Source organism: Oncorhynchus gorbuscha, unplaced genomic scaffold, assembly GCF_021184085.1.
Source record: "Oncorhynchus gorbuscha isolate QuinsamMale2020 ecotype Even-year unplaced genomic scaffold, OgorEven_v1.0 Un_scaffold_1519, whole genome shotgun sequence".
Classification (NCBI taxonomy): domain Eukaryota; kingdom Metazoa; phylum Chordata; class Actinopteri; order Salmoniformes; family Salmonidae; genus Oncorhynchus; species Oncorhynchus gorbuscha.
The window spans coordinates 102,501-120,000 of record NW_025746272.1 but is presented as its reverse complement, the minus strand read 5'-3'; the positions used below and the strand labels follow the sequence as shown (position 1 = coordinate 120,000).

Sequence of the window (17,500 nt, the reverse complement as noted above, 5' to 3'; positions counted from 1 at the left end):
CTGACTGGGTGGCTGGCTGACTGACTGACTGGCTGACTGGGTGGCTGGCTGACTGACTGACTGGGTGGCTGACTGGCTGGCTGGCTGACTGACTTACTGGCTGACTGGGTGGCTGACTGGGTGGCTGACTGGGTGGCTGGCTGACTGACTGACTGGCTGACTGGGTGACTGGAGATGAGGTGGTTAGTTCTGAATCAGAGAGGGACTTACTGGCTGACTGGGTGGCTGGCTGGGTGGCTGGCTGACTGGGTGGCTGACTGGGTGGCTGGCTGACTGGCTGACTGGGTGGCTGGCTGGGTGACTGGCTGGGTGACTGGCTGACTGGGTGACTGGGTGGCTGGCTAGGTGACTGGAGATGAGGTGGTTAGTTCTGAATCAGAGAGGGACTTACTGGCTGACTGGGTGGCTGGCTGGGCGACTGGCTGGGTGACTGGCTGACTGGCTGACTGGGTGGCGGCTGGGTGGCTGGCTGACTGGGTGGCTGACTGGGTGGCTGGCTGACTGGCTGACTGGGTGACTGGCTGGGTGACTGGCTGACTGGGTGACTGGGTGGCTGACTGGGTGGCTGGGTGACTGGAGATGAGCTGGTTAGTTCTGAATCAGAGAGAGACTTACTGGCTGACTGGGTGGCTGACTGGGTGGCTGGCTGACTGGCTGACTGGCTGACTGGGTGGCTGGCTGGGTGACTGGCTGACTGGGTGGCTGGCTGACTGGCTGACTGGGTGGCTGGCTGGGTGACTGGCTGACTGGGTGACTGGGTGGCTGGCTGACTGGCTGACTGGGTGACTGGCTGGGTGACTGGGTGGCTGGCTGACTGGCTGACTGGGTGGCTGGCTGGGTGACTGGAGATGAGGTGGTTAGTTCTGAATCAGAGAGGGACTTACTGGCTGACTGGGTGGCTGGCTGGGTGGCTGGCTGACTGGGTGGCTGACTGGGTGGCTGGCTGACTGGCTGACTGGGTGGCTGGCTGGGTGACTGGCTGGGTGACTGGCTGACTGGGTGACTGGGTGGCTGGCTAGGTGACTGGAGATGAGGTGGTTAGTTCTGAATCAGAGAGGGACTTACTGGCTGACTGGGTGGCTGGCTGGGTGGCTGGCTGACTGGGTGGCTGGCTGGGTGACTGGCTGGGTGACTGGCTGACTGGCTGACTGGGTGGCGGCTGGGTGGCTGGCTGACTGGGTGGCTGACTGGGTGGCTGGCTGACTGGCTGACTGGGTGGCTGGCTGGGTGACTGGCTGGGTGACTGGCTGACTGGGTGACTGGGTGGCTGACTGGGTGGCTGGGTGACTGGAGATGAGCTGGTTAGTTCTGAATCAGAGAGAGACTTACTGGCTGACTGGGTGGCTGACTGGGTGGCTGGCTGACTGGCTGACTGGCTGACTGGGTGGCTGGCTGGGTGACTGGCTGACTGGGTGGCTGGCTGACTGGCTGACTGGGTGGCTGGCTGGGTGACTGGCTGACTGGGTGACTGGGTGGCTGGCTGACTGGCTGACTGGGTGACTGGCTGGGTGACTGGGTGGCTGGCTGACTGGCTGACTGGGTGGCTGGCTGGGTGACTGGAGATGAGCTGGTTAGTTCTGAATCAGAGAGAGACTTACTGATTGACTGGGTGGCTGGCTGACTGTCTGACTGGGTGGCTGACTGACTGGGTGGCTGACTGACTGGGTGACTGACTGACTGACTGGGCGGCAGACTGGCTGTTTTACACTACTTTTACTGCATTGCACTATATAGGGAATAGGGCTCTAGCCACCTGTTACAGACCCCTCCATCAACCTCCATCCACCCCAGCTGGTACAGACCCTCCATCCACCTCCATCCACCCCAGCTGTTACAGACCCCTCCATCCACCCCAGCTGGTACAGACCCTCCATCCACCTCCATCCACCCCAGCTGTTACTGACCCCTCCATCCACCCCAGCTGGTACAGACCCCTCCATCCACCTCCATCCACCCCAGCTGGTACAGACCCCTCCATCCACCTCCATCCACCCCAGCTGTTACAGACCCCTCCATTCACCCCAGCTGGTACAGACCCCTCCATCCACCCCAGCTGGTACAGACCCCTCCATCCACCTCCATCCACCCCAGCTGGTACAGACCCCTCCATCCACCTCCATCCACCCCAGCTGTTACAGACCCCTCCATTCACCCCAGCTGGTACAGACCCCTCCATCCACCTCCATCCACCCCAGCTGGTACAGACCCCTCCATCCACCTCCATCCACCCCAGCTGTTACAGACCCCTCCATTCACCCCAGCTGGTACAGACCCCTCCATCCACCTCCATCCACCCCAGCTGTTACAGACCCCTCCATTCACCCCAGCTGGTACAGACCCCTCCATCCACCTCCATCCACCCCAGCTGGTACAGACCCCTCCATCCACCTCCATCCACCCCAGCTGTTACAGACCCCTCCATTCACCCCAGCTGGTACAGACCCCTCCATCCACCTCCATCCACCCCAGCTGTTACAGACCCCTCCATTCACCCCAGCTGGTACAGACCCCTCCATCCACCTCCATCCACCCCAGCTGTTACAGACCCCTCCATTCACCCCAGCTGGTACAGACCCCTCCATCCACCTCCATCCACCCCAGCTTGTACAGACCCCTCCATCCACCTCCATCCACCCCAGCTGGTACAGACCCCTCCATCCACCTCCATCCACCCCAGCTGTACAGACCCCTCCATCCACCTCCATCCACCCCAGCTGGTACAGACCCCTCCATCCACCTCCATCCACCCCAGCTGTTACAGACCCCTCCATCCACCTCCATCCACCCCAGCTGGTACAGACCCCTCCATCCACCTCCATCCACCCCAGCTGGTACAGACCCCTCCATCCACCTCCATCCACCCCAGCTGGTACAGACCCCTCCATCCACCTCCATCCACCCCAGCTGGTACAGACCCCTCCATCCACCTCCATCCACCCCAGCTGGTACAGACCCCTCCATCCACCTCCATCCACCCCAGCTGGTACAGACCCCTCCATCCACCTCCATCCACCCCAGCTGGTACAGACCCCTCCATCCACCTCCATCCACCCCAGCTGTTACAGACCCCTCCATCCACCTCCATCCACCCCAGCTGTTACAGACCCTCCATCCACCTCCATCCACCCCAGCTGGTACAGACCCCTCCATCCACCTCCATCCACCCCAGCTTGTACAGACCCCTCCATCCACCTCCATCCACCCCAGCTGTTACAGACCCCTCCATCCACCTCCATCCACCCCAGCTGGTACAGACCCCTCCATCCACCTCCATCCACCCCAGCTGGTACAGACCCCTCCATCCACCTCCATCCACCCCAGCTGTTACAGACCCCTCCATCCACCTCCATCCACCCCAGCTGTTACAGACCCCTCCATTCACCCCAGCTGGTACAGACCCCTCCATCCACCTCCATCCACCCCAGCTGGTACAGACCCCTCCATCCACCTCCATCCACCCCAGCTGGTACAGACCCCTCCATCCACCTCCATCCACCCCAGCTGGTACAGACCCCTCCATCCACCTCCATCCACCCCAGCTGTTACAGACCCCTCCATCCACCTCCATCCACCCCAGCTGGTACAGACCCCTCCATCCACCTCCATTCACCCCAGCTGGTACAGACCCCTCCATCCACCTCCATCCACCCCAGCTGGTACAGACCCCTCCATCCACCTCCATCCACCCCAGCTGTTACAGACCCCTCCATCCACCTCCATTCACCCCAGCTGGTACAGACCCCTCCATCCACCTCCATTCACCCCAGCTGGTACAGACCCCTCCATCCACCTCCATTCACCCCAGCTGGTACAGACACCTTATTTCAGCTTTTATTTCTTTCATCACATTCCCAGTGGGTCAGAAGTTTACATACACTCAATTAGTATTTGGTAGCATTGCCTTTAAATTGTTTAAAGGTTTTTCTTAGCCACCGTGCTTCTACACCTGCATTACTTGCTGTTTGGGGTTTTAGGCTGGGTTTCTGTAAAGCACTTTGAGATATCAGATGATGTACGAAGGGCTATATAAATACATTTGATTTGATTTGATTTAAGTTGGGTCAAACATTTTGTGTAGCCTTCCATAAGCTTCCCACAATAAATTGGGTGAATTTTGGCCCATTCCTCCTGACAGAGCTAGTGTAACTGAGTCAGGTTTGTAGGCCTCCTTGCTCGCACACGCTTTTTCAGTTCTGCCCACAAATTGTCTATAGGATTGAGGTCAGGGCTTTGTGATGGCCACTCCAATACCTTGACTTTGTTGTAGCCATTTTGTCACAACTTTGGATGTATGCTTGGGGTCATTGTCCATTTGGAAGACCTATTTGCGACTTTCTGACTGATGTCTTGAGATGTTGCTTGCAAAAATCTCTGAAGTTGGAGACTTTTATCTCCCTCACCAACTTCAAACATCAGCTATCTGAGCAGCTAACCGATCGCTGCAGCTGTACATAGTCTATCGGTAAATAGCCCACCCAATTTACCTACCTCATCCCCATACTGTTTTTATTTATTTACTTTTCTGCTCTTTTGCACACCAATATCTCTACCTGTACATGACCATCTGATCATTTATCACTCCAGTGTTAATCTGCAAAATTGTAATTATTCGCGTACCTCCTCATGCCTTTTGCACACATTGTATATAGACTCCCCTTTTTTCTACTGTGTTATTGACTTGTTAATTGTTTACTCCATGTGTAACTCTGTGTTGTCTGTTCACACTGCTATGCTTTATCTTGGCCAGGTCGCAGTTGCAAATGAGAACCTGTTCTCAACTAGCCTACCTGGTTAAATAAAGGTGTTCTCAACTAGCCTACCTGGTTAAATAAAGGTGTTCTCAACTAGCCTACCTGGTTAAATAAAGGTGTTCTCAACTAGCCTACCTGGTTAAATAAAGGTGTTCTCAACTAGCCTACCTGGTTAAATAAAGGTGTTCTCAACTAGCCTACCTGGTTAAATAAAGGTGAAATTAAAAAATAAATATCCACATAATTTTCCGTCCTCATGATGCCATCTATTTTGTGAAGTGCACCAGTCCCTCCTGCAGCATAGCACCCCAACAACATGATGCTGCCACCCCCATGCTTCACTGTTGGGATGGTGTTCTTCGGCTTGCAAGCCTCCCCCTTTTTCCTCCAAACACAATGATGGTCATTATGGCCAAACAGTTCTATTTTTGTTTCATCAGAGCACAGGACACACACACACACACACACACTCCAAAAAGTACGATCTTTGTCCCCATGTGCAGTTGCAAACCGTAGTCTGGCTTTTTTATGCCGGTTTTGGAGCAGTGGCTTCTTCCTTGCTGAGTGGCCTTTCAGGTTATGTCGATATGGGACTCGTTTTACTGTGGATATAGATACTTTTGTATCTGTTTCCTCCAGCATCTTCACAAGGTCCTTTGCTGTTGTTCTGGGATTGATTTGCACTTTTCGCACCAAAGTATGTTCATCTCTAGGAGAGGATGAACCAGACTTTTTTTCTGAGTTCTTGGCTGATTTCTTTTGATTTTTCCATGATGTCTAGCAACGAGTGACCCTCAGTGACCCTGGCCTGAGACAAAGATGGTGAAGGTACTAGTCTCCTCAGTGACCCTGGCCTGAGGCAAAGATGGTGAAGGTACTAGTCTCCTCAGTGACCCTCAGTGACCCTGGCCTGAGACAAAGATGGTGAAGGTACTAGTCTCCTCAGTGACCCTGGCCTGAGACAAAGATGGTGAAGGTACTAGTCTCCTCAGTGACCCTGGCCTGAGGCAAAGATGGTGAAGGTACTAGTCTCCTCAGTGACCCTCAGTGACCCTGGCCTGAGACAAAGATGGTGAAGGTACTAGTCTCCTCAGTGACCCTGGCCTGAGACAAACATGGTGAAGGTACTAGTCTCCTCAGTGACCCTCAGTGACCCTGGCCTGAGACAAAGATGGTGAAGGTACTAGTCTCCTCAGTGACCCTCAGTGACCCTGGCCTGAGACAAAGATGGTGAAGGTACTAGTCTCCTCAGTGACCCTGGCCTGAGACAAAGATGGTGAAGGTACTAGTCTCCTCAGTGACCCTCAGTGACCCTGGCCTGAGACAAAGATGGTGAAGGTACTAGTCTCCTCAGTGACCCTGGCCTGAGACAAAGATGGTGAAGGTACTAGTCTCCTCAGTGACCCTGGCCTGAGGCAAAGATGGTGAAGGTACTAGTCTCCTCAGTGACCCTCAGTGACCCTGGCCTGAGACAAAGATGGTGAAGGTACTAGTCTCCTCAGTGACCCTGGCCTGAGACAAACATGGTGAAGGTACTAGTCTCCTCAGTGACCCTGGCCTGAGGCAAAGATGGTGAAGGTACTAGTCTCCTCAGTGACCCTCAGTGACCCTGGCCTGAGACAAAGATGGTGAAGGTACTAGTCTCCTCAGTGACCCTGGCCTCATGGTGACCCAGTGGCCTGAGACAAACATGGTGAAGGTACTAGTCTCCTCAGTGACCCTGGCCTGAGGCAAACATGGTGAGGTACTAGTCTCCTCAGTGACCCTCAGTGACCCTGGCCTGAGACAAACATGGTGAGGTACTAGTCTCCTCAGTGACCCTCAGTGTCCCTGGCCTGAGACAAACATGGTGAGGTACTAGTCTCCTCAGTGACCCTGGCCTGAGGCAAACATGGTGAGGTACTAGTCTCCTCAGTGACCCTCAGTGTCCCTGGCCTGAGACAAACATGGTGAGGTACTAGTTCCCTCAGTGACCCTGGCCTGAGGCAAACATGGTGAGGTACTAGTCTCCTCAGTGACCCTGGCCTGAGACAAACATGGTGAGGTACTAGTCTCCTCAGTGACCCTCAGTGACCCTGGCCTGAGACAAACATGGTGAGGTACTAGTCTCCTCAGTGACCCTCAGTGACCCTGGCCTGAGACAAACATGGTGAAGGTACTAGTCTCCTCAGTGACCCTGGCCTGAGACAAACATGGTGAGGTACTAGTCTCCTCAGTGACCCTCAGTAACCCTGGCCTGAGACAAACATGGTGAGGTACTAGTCTCCTCTAACCATCTGAAGGATTTCTCAATGGTAATGGCTGTATTAAGGTACTGTCAGGACCCGGTTACGAACCCGGGTCTCCGGAGTGAGAAACAGTCACTTAACCAACTGAGCCACGAATAGTCGGCAGAACCCAGAAGATGAGGCAGACACAGCAGTACTTGAGATGGTGTATTTAATGAAGTAAAAAATGAAGTTCTTCAGGAAAACATGTAACTCCACAACCTCAAAAGGAATTCCACAAGAACAAAGGTAATCCTCCAAGACAAAAAGGTAAATCCACAAGGTGGAAGGTAAAGCAAAAAAAGCCTCAAAAGATACTTAAAAAACAAACAAACAAGAACAAAAAACAGAATTCCACAAGAGAGTCCACCGGGATCAACAAGAGTTCTCAGAGTACTAGGGCTGGGTGCTAACATACAAACACAGAGCAAAGAACAGAGGAAAACAAAGGGTTTAAATACAATCGGGGGAAACGAGGCACAGGTGCAAATAATAATGGGGATCAAAGGAAAACAAAAGGTCAAAAGGCACAATGGGGGCATATAGTGACCAAAAACCGGAACAACCCTGGCCAAATCCTGACAGGTACTGGATAGTATTAGTGTCGATGTGTCCAGAAGCCAAACGTGGTTCTGTTATATAATATCCTAGATATACAGTACAGGGTCCAGTGGATTATTCATCATGTTCAATAGAGATGGTCCGTCCAGGAAAACAGCCCGTAAGGATTCGGTTTGATGTCCGACAGACAGCAGGTCTGTAGCCAGCAGACGTCCAGCAGAGACTCGACTTCTCCAGCTGCAAAGAGGGGGCCTGCTAAACATATCCTCCCTCAGCATTACAGCATTACCGTTATCCCCACTGAGCACACACACACACACACACACACACAGACACACACACAGTGTGTGTGTATGTGTGTGCTCAGTGGGGATAACGGTAATGCTGTAATGCTGAGGGAGGATATGTTTAGCAGGCCCCCTCTTTGCAGCTGGAGAAGTCGAGTCTGTGTGTGTGTGTGTGTGTGTGTGTGTGTGTGTGTGTGTGTGTGTGTGTGTGTGTGTGTGTGTGTGTGTGTGTGTGTGTGTGTGTGTGTGTGTGTGTGTGTGTGTGTGTGTGTGTGTGTGTGTGTGTGTGTGTGTGTGTGTGTGTGTGTGGACAGAGGAGGGGGGTAACAGACAGATTAGGTCAGACTTTCCATTTACGTAAACGAGTGGCGCTCAGAGACTATTTCTTTCACAAACCCGTTAATTTCTTTCGTCACTCCCCTTGCAAGAGAGCTTTGTCCCTGTGGCTCTACAGCCAATCACAAACCCCTTCAGAGAAGTGGCGATGGCATCTGAGAGAGAGAGAGGGTATATGAGGACAGAGAGAGTAGGAGAAAGAAGATTAAAGAGAGATAGACAGAGAGAGAGAGAGACAGAGAGAGAGAGAAGATTAAAGAGAGATAGACAGAGATAGTGAGAGAGAGAGAGAGAGAGAGAGAGAGCGACAGAGAGAGACAGAGAGAGACAGAGAGAGACAGAGAGAGACAGAGAGACAGAGAGAGAGACAGAGACAGAGAGACAGAGAAGATGAAAGAGAGATAGACAGAGATAGTGAGAGAGAGAGAGAGAGAGAGAGAGAGCGACAGAGAGAGACAGAGAGAGACAGAGAGAGACAGAGAGAGAGAGAGAGAGAGAGAGACAGAGAGACAGAGAAGATTAAAGAGAGATAGACAGAGATAGTGTGAGAGAGAGAGCTTTAACCTTGAATTAGTATCTAACAGGTCCTACCAGGAGACAGTGTAGCTAGGAAGTGAGGAAGTGTCCTAACTGTGTAACTACGGCCCTGTGAGGAAGTGTCCTAACTGTGTAACTACGGCCCTGTGAGGAAGTGTCCTAACTGTGTAACTACGACCCTGTGAGGAAGTGTCCTAACTGTGTAACTACGGCCCTGTGAGGGAGTGTCCTAACTGTGTAGCTACGGCCCTGTGAGGAAGTGTCCTAACTGTGTAACTACGGCCCTGTGAGGAAGTGTCCTAACTGTGTAACTACGGCCCTGTGAGGAAGTGTCTTAACTGTAACTACGGCCCTTTGAGGAAGTGTCCTAACTGTGTAACTACGGCCCTGTGAGGAAGTGTCCTAACTGTGTAACTACGGCCCTGTGAGGAAGTGTCCTAACTGTAACTACGGCCCTGTGAGGAAGTGTCCTAACTGTGTAGCTACGGCCCTGTGAGGAAGTGTCCTAACTGTGTAGCTACGACCCTGTGAGGAAGTGTCCTAACTGTGTAACTACGACCCTGTGAGGAAGTGTCCTAACTGTGTAACTACGACCCTGTGAGGAAGACCGTGTCTGTTTGTCTCTCCAGGTGTTGAACGAGGCGGTAGGGGCCATCTTGACCGTGTCTGTTTGTCTCTCCAGGTGTTGAACGAGGTGGTAGGGGCCATCTTGACCGTGTCTGTTTGTCTCTCCAGGTGTTGAACGAGGCAGTAGGGGCCATCTTGACCGTGTCTGTTTGTCTCTCCAGGTGTTGAACGAGGTGGTAGGGGCCATCTTGACCGTGTCTGTTTGTCTCTCCAGGTGTTGAACGAGGCGGTAGGGGCCATGATGTACCACACCATCACTCTGACCAGAGAGGACCTGGAGAAGTTCAAGGCCCTACGCATCATCATCCGCATCGGCAGCGGCTACGACAACATCGACATCAAGGCAGCCGGAGAGCTGGGTACGCACCAATATTCACCCAACTATGATCGGCAGAATGGAGTCACTTAGCAGAGACGCTTTTATCCAGAAGTTACTTTCGTTAACACGTTGTCAGGGTTTTCCTGTGGTGAAGTAGAGGAGGACCAAAACGCAGCGTGGTTATATTGACTCATGTTTAATAAAAACAGATAAAACATGAACACTACAAAACAATAAACGTGGAAAACCAAAAAACAGCCCTATCTGGTGCAAAACACAGAGACAGGAACAATCACCCACAAACACACAGTGAAACCCAGGCTACCTAAGTATGATTCTCAATCAGAGACGACTAATGACACCTGCCTCTGATTGAGAACCATACCAGGCCGAAACATAGAAATACCCAAAACCTAGAAAAACAAACATAGACTGCCCACCCAACTCACGCCCTGACCATACTAAATAATGACAAAACATAGACTGCCCACCCAACTCACGCCCTGACCATACTAAATAATGACAAAACATAGACTGCCCACCCAACTCACGCCCTGACCATACTAAATAATGACAAAACATAGACTGCCCACCCAACTCACGCCCTGACCATACTAAATAAAGACAAAACATAGACTGCCCACCCAACTCACGCCCTGACCATACTAAATAATGACAAAACATAGACTGCCCACCCAACTCACGCCCTAACCATACTAAATAATGACAAAACATAGACTACCCACCCAACTCACGCCCTGACCATACTAAATAATGACAAAACATAGACTGCCCACCCAACTCACGCCCTGACCATACTAAATAATGACAAAACATAGACTGCCCACCCAACTCACGCCCTGACCATACTAAATAAAGACAAAACATAGACTGCCCACCCAACTCACGCCCTGACCATACTAAATAATGACAAAACATAGACTGCCCACCCAACTCACGCCCTGACCATACTAAATAAAGACAAAACATAGACTGCCCACCCAACTCACGCCCTGACCATACTAAATAATGACAAAACATAGACTGCCCACCCAACTCACGCCCTGACCATACTAAATAATGACAAAACATAGACTGCCCACCCAACTCACGCCCTGACCATACTAAATAATGACAAAACATAGACTACCCACCCAACTCACGCCCTGACCAGACTAAATAAAGACAAAACATAGACTACCCACCCAACTCACGCCCTGACCATACTAAATAAAGACAAAACATAGACTGCCCACCCAACTCACGCCCTGACCATACTAAATAATGACAAAACATAGACTGCCCACCCAACTCACGCCCTGACCATACTAAATAATGACAAAACATAGACTGCCCACCCAACTCACGCCCTGACCAGACTAAATAATGACAAAATATAGACTGCCCACCCCAACTCACGCCCTGACCATACTAAATAATGACAAAACATAGACTGCCCACCCAACTCACGCCCTGACCATACTAAATAACCCTGACCATACTAAATAAAGACAGAACATAGACTGCCCACCCAACTCACGCCCTGACCATACTAAATAATGACAAAACATAGACTGCCCACCCAACTCACGCCCTGACCATACTAAATAACCCTGACCATACTAAATAAAGACAGAACATAGACTGCCCACCCAACTCACGCCCTGACCATACTAAATAACCCTGACCATACTAAATAAAGACAAAACATAGACTGCCCACCCAACTCACGCCCTGACCATACTAAATAAAGACAGAACATAGACTGCCCACCCAACTCACGCCCTAACCATACTAAATAATGACAAAACATAGACTACCCACCCAACTCACGCCCTGACCATACTAAATAATGACAAAACATAGACTGCCCACCCAACTCACGCCCTGACCATACTAAATAATGACAAAACATAGACTGCCCACCCAACTCACGCCCTGACCATACTAAATAAAGACAAAACATAGACTGCCCACCCAACTCACGCCCTGACCATACTAAATAATGACAAAACATAGACTGCCCACCCAACTCACGCCCTGACCATACTAAATAATGACAAAACATAGACTGCCCACCCAACTCACGCCCTGACCATACTAAATAATGACAAAACATAGACTGCCCACCCAACTCACGCCCTGACCATACTAAATAATGACAAAACATAGACTGCCCACCCAACTCACGCCCTGACCATACTAAATAATGACAAAACATAGACTGCCCACCCAACTCACGCCCTGACCATACTAAATAATGACAAAACATAGACTACCCACCCAACTCACGCCCTGACCAGACTAAATAAAGACAAAACATAGACTACCCACCCAACTCACGCCCTGACCATACTAAATAAAGACAAAACATAGACTGCCCACCCAACTCACGCCCTGACCAGACTAAATAATGACAAAACATAGACTGCCCACCCAACTCACGCCCTGACCATACTAAATAACCCTGACCATACTAAATAAAGACAGAACATAGACTGCCCACCCAACTCACGCCCTGACCATACTAAATAATGACAAAACATAGACTGCCCACCCAACTCACGCCCTGACCATACTAAATAACCCTGACCATACTAAATAAAGACAGAACATAGACTGCCCACCCAACTCACGCCCTGACCATACTAAATAACCCTGACCATACTAAATAAAGACAGAACATAGACTGCCCACCCAACTCACGCCCTGACCATACTAAATAACCCTGACCATACTAAATAAAGACAGAACATAGACTGCCCACCCAACTCACGCCCTGACCAGACTAAATAATGACAAAACATAGACTACCCACCCAACTCACGCCCTGACCATACTAAATAATGACAAAACATAGACTGCCCACCCAACTCACGCCCTGACCAGACTAAATAATGACAAAACATAGACTGCCCACCCAACTCACGCCCTGACCAGACTAAATAAAGACAAAACATAGACTACCCACCCAACTCACGCCCTGACCATACTAAATAATGACAAAACATAGACTGCCCACCCAACTCACGCCCTGACCATACTAAATAACCCTGACCATACTAAATAATGACAAAACATAGACTGCCCACCCAACTCACGCCCTGACCATACTAAATAATGACAAAACATAGACTACCCACCCAACTCACGCCCTGACCAGACTAAATAAAGACAAAACATAGACTGCCCACCCCAACTCACGCCCTGACCATACTAAATAAAGACAAAACATAGACTGCCCACCCAACTCACGCCCTGACCAGACTAAATAAAGACAAAACATAGACTACCCACCCAACTCACGCCCTGACCATACTAAATAATGACAAAACATAGACTACCCACCCAACTCACGCCCTGACCAGACTAAATAAAGACAAAACATAGACTACCCACCCAACTCACGCCCTGACCAGACTAAATAAAGACAAAACATAGACTGCCCACCCAACTCACGCCCTGACCATACTAAATAATGACAAAACATAGACTGCCCACCCAACTCACGCCCTGACCAGACTAAATAATGACAAAACATAGACTGCCCACCCAACTCACGCCCTGACCAGACTAAATAATGACAAAACATAGACTGCCCACCCAACTCACGCCCTGACCAGACTAAATAATGACAAAACATAGACTGCCCACCCAACTCACGCCCTGACCATACTAAATAATGACAAAACATAGACTGCCCACCCAACTCACGCCCTGACCATACTAAATAAAGACAAAACATAGACTACCCACCCAACTCACGCCCTGACCAGACTAAATAATGACAAAACATAGACTGCCCACCCAACTCACGCCCTGACCATACTAAATAACCCTGACCATACTAAATAAAGACAGAACATAGACTACCCACCCAACTCACGCCCTGACCATACTAAATAACCCTGACCATACTAAATAAAGACAGAACATAGACTACCCACCCAACTCACGCCCTGACCATACTAAATAATGACAAAACATAGACTGCCCACCCAACTCACGCCCTGACCATACTAAATAACCCTGACCATACTAAATAATGACAAAACATAGACTGCCCACCCAACTCACGCCCTGACCATACTAAATAACCCTGACCATACTAAATAAAGACAGAACATAGACTGCCCACCCAACTCACGCCCTGACCATACTAAATAACCCTGACCATACTAAATAAAGACAGAACATAGACTGCCCACCCAACTCACGCCCTGACCATACTAAATAACCCTGACCATACTAAATAAAGACAAAACATAGACTACCCACCCAACTCACGCCCTGACCAGACTAAATAATGACAAAACATAGACTGCCCACCCAACTCACGCCCTGACCATACTAAATAACCCTGACCATACTAAATAAAGACAAACATAGACTACCCACCCAACTCACGCCCTGACCATACTAAATAACCCTGACCATACTAAATAAAGACAGAACATAGACTACCCACCCAACTCACGCCCTGACCATACTAAATAATGACAAAACATAGACTGCCCACCCAACTCACGCCCTGACCATACTAAATAACCCTGACCATACTAAATAATGACAAAACATAGACTGCCCACCCAACTCACGCCCTGACCATACTAAATAACCCTGACCATACTAAATAAAGACAGAACATAGACTGCCCACCCAACTCACGCCCTGACCATACTAAATAACCCTGACCATACTAAATAAAGACAAAACATAGACTGCCCACCCAACTCACGCCCTGACCATACTAAATAAAGACAGAACATAGACTGCCCACCCAACTCACGCCCTGACCATACTAAATAAAGACAGAACATAGACTGCCCACCCAACTCACGCCCTGACCAGACTAATTAATGACAAAACATAGACTGCCCACCCAACTCACGCCCTGACCATACTAAATAACCCTGACCATACTAAATAATGACAAAACATAGACTGCCCACCCAACTCACGCCCTGACCATACTAAATAACCCTGACCATACTAAATAAAGACAAACATAGACTGCCCACCCAACTCACGCCCTGACCATACTAAATAACCCTGACCATACTAAATAAAGACAAAACATAGACTGCCCACCCAACTCACGCCCTGACCATACTAAATAAAGACAGAACATAGACTGCCCACCCAACTCACGCCCTGACCAGACTAAATAAAGACAGAACATAGACTGCCCACCCCAACTCACGCCCTGACCATACTAAATAATGACAGAACATAGACTACAACTCACGCCCCACCCAACTCACGCCCTGACCAGACTAATTAATGACAAAACATAGACTGCCCACCCAACTCACGCCCTGACCATACTAAATAATGACAAAACATAGACTACCCACCCCAACTCACGCCCTGACCAGACTAAATAAAGACAGAACATAGACTGCCCACCCAACTCACGCCCTGACCATACTAAATAACCCTGACCATACTAAATAAAGACAAAACATAGACTGCCCACCCAACTCACGCCCTGACCATACTAAATAACCCTGAAACTAAATAAAGACAAACATAGACTGCCCACCCAACTCACGCCCTGACCATACTAAATAACCCTGACCATACTAAATAAAGACAGAACATAGACTGCCCACCCAACTCACGCCCTGACCAGACTAAATAATGACAAAACATAGACTACCCACCCAACTCACGCCCTGACCATACTAAATAATGACAAAACATAGACTGCCCACCCAACTCACGCCCTGACCAGACTAAATAATGACAAAACATAGACTGCCCACCCAACTCACGCCCTGACCAGACTAAATAAAGACAAAACATAGACTACCCACCCAACTCACGCCCTGACCATACTAAATAATGACAAAACATAGACTGCCCACCCAACTCACGCCCTGACCATACTAAATAACCCTGACCATACTAAATAATGACAAAACATAGACTGCCCACCCAACTCACGCCCTAACCATACTAAATAATGACAAAACATAGACTACCCACCCAACTCACGCCCTGACCAGACTAAATAAAGACAAAACATAGACTGCCCACCCCAACTCACGCCCTGACCATACTAAATAAAGACAAAACATAGACTGCCCACCCAACTCACGCCCTGACCAGACTAAATAAAGACAAAACATAGACTACCCACCCAACTCACGCCCTGACGATACTAAATAATGACAAAACATAGACTACCCACCCAACTCACGCCCTGACCAGACTAAATAAAGACAAAACATAGACTACCCACCCAACTCACGCCCTGACCAGACTAAATAAAGACAAAACATAGACTGCCCACCCAACTCACGCCCTGACCATACTAAATAATGACAAAACATAGACTGCCCACCCAACTCACGCCCTGACCAGACTAAATAATGACAAAACATAGACTGCCCACCCAACTCACGCCCTGACCAGACTAAATAATGACAAAACATAGACTGCCCACCCAACTCACGCCCTGACCAGACTAAATAATGACAAAACATAGACTGCCCACCCAACTCACGCCCTGACCATACTAAATAATGACAAAACATAGACTGCCCACCCAACTCACGCCCTGACCATACTAAATAAAGACAAAACATAGACTACCCACCCAACTCACGCCCTGACCAGACTAAATAATGACAAAACATAGACTGCCCACCCAACTCACGCCCTGACCATACTAAATAACCCTGACCATACTAAATAAAGACAGAACATAGACTACCCACCCAACTCACGCCCTGACCATACTAAATAACCCTGACCATACTAAATAAAGACAGAACATAGACTACCCACCCAACTCACGCCCTGACCATACTAAATAATGACAAAACATAGACTGCCCACCCAACTCACGCCCTGACCATACTAAATAACCCTGACCATACTAAATAATGACAAAACATAGACTGCCCACCCAACTCACGCCCTGACCATACTAAATAACCCTGACCATACTAAATAAAGACAGAACATAGACTGCCCACCCAACTCACGCCCTGACCATACTAAATAACCCTGACCATACTAAATAAAGACAGAACATAGACTGCCCACCCAACTCACGCCCTGACCATACTAAATAACCCTGACCATACTAAATAAAGACAAAACATAGACTACCCACCCAACTCACGCCCTGACCAGACTAAATAATGACAAAACATAGACTGCCCACCCAACTCACGCCCTGACCATACTAAATAACCCTGACCATACTAAATAAAGACAGAACATAGACTACCCACCCAACTCACGCCCTGACCATACTAAATAACCCTGACCATACTAAATAAAGACAGAACATAGACTACCCACCCAACTCACGCCCTGACCATACTAAATAATGACAAAACATAGACTGCCCACCCAACTCACGCCCTGACCATACTAAATAACCCTGACCATACTAAATAATGACAAAACATAGACTGCCCACCCAACTCACGCCCTGACCATACTAAATAACCCTGACCATACTAAATAAAGACAGAACATAGACTGCCCACCCAACTCACGCCCTGACCATACTAAATAACCCTGACCATACTAAATAAAGACAAAACATAGACTGCCCACCCAACTCACGCCCTGACCATACTAAATAAAGACAGAACATAGACTGCCCACCCAACTCACGCCCTGACCATACTAAATAAAGACAGAACATAGACTGCCCACCCAACTCACTGACCCCATAGACTGCCCACCCAACTCAGACTGACCATACTAAATAATGACAAAAATTAATGACAAAACATAGACTGCCCACCCAACTCACGCCCTGACCATACTAAATAACCCTGACCATACTAA

General features: G+C 49.3%; 1 protein-coding gene across 1 annotated transcript in view; it reads left to right on the top strand.

Annotated features, from left to right (window-relative positions):
* The window catches only part of LOC124023157 (C-terminal-binding protein 2-like), a 64,630-nt gene that overhangs the window by 4,987 nt on the left and 42,143 nt on the right, over nucleotides 1-17,500 (top strand). Inside the window, exon 2 of the mRNA XM_046337695.1 lies at nucleotides 9,581-9,725. Within this exon, the coding sequence (XP_046193651.1) occupies nucleotides 9,581-9,725 (145 nt within the window). The remainder of the gene's footprint in view (nucleotides 1-9,580; nucleotides 9,726-17,500) is intronic.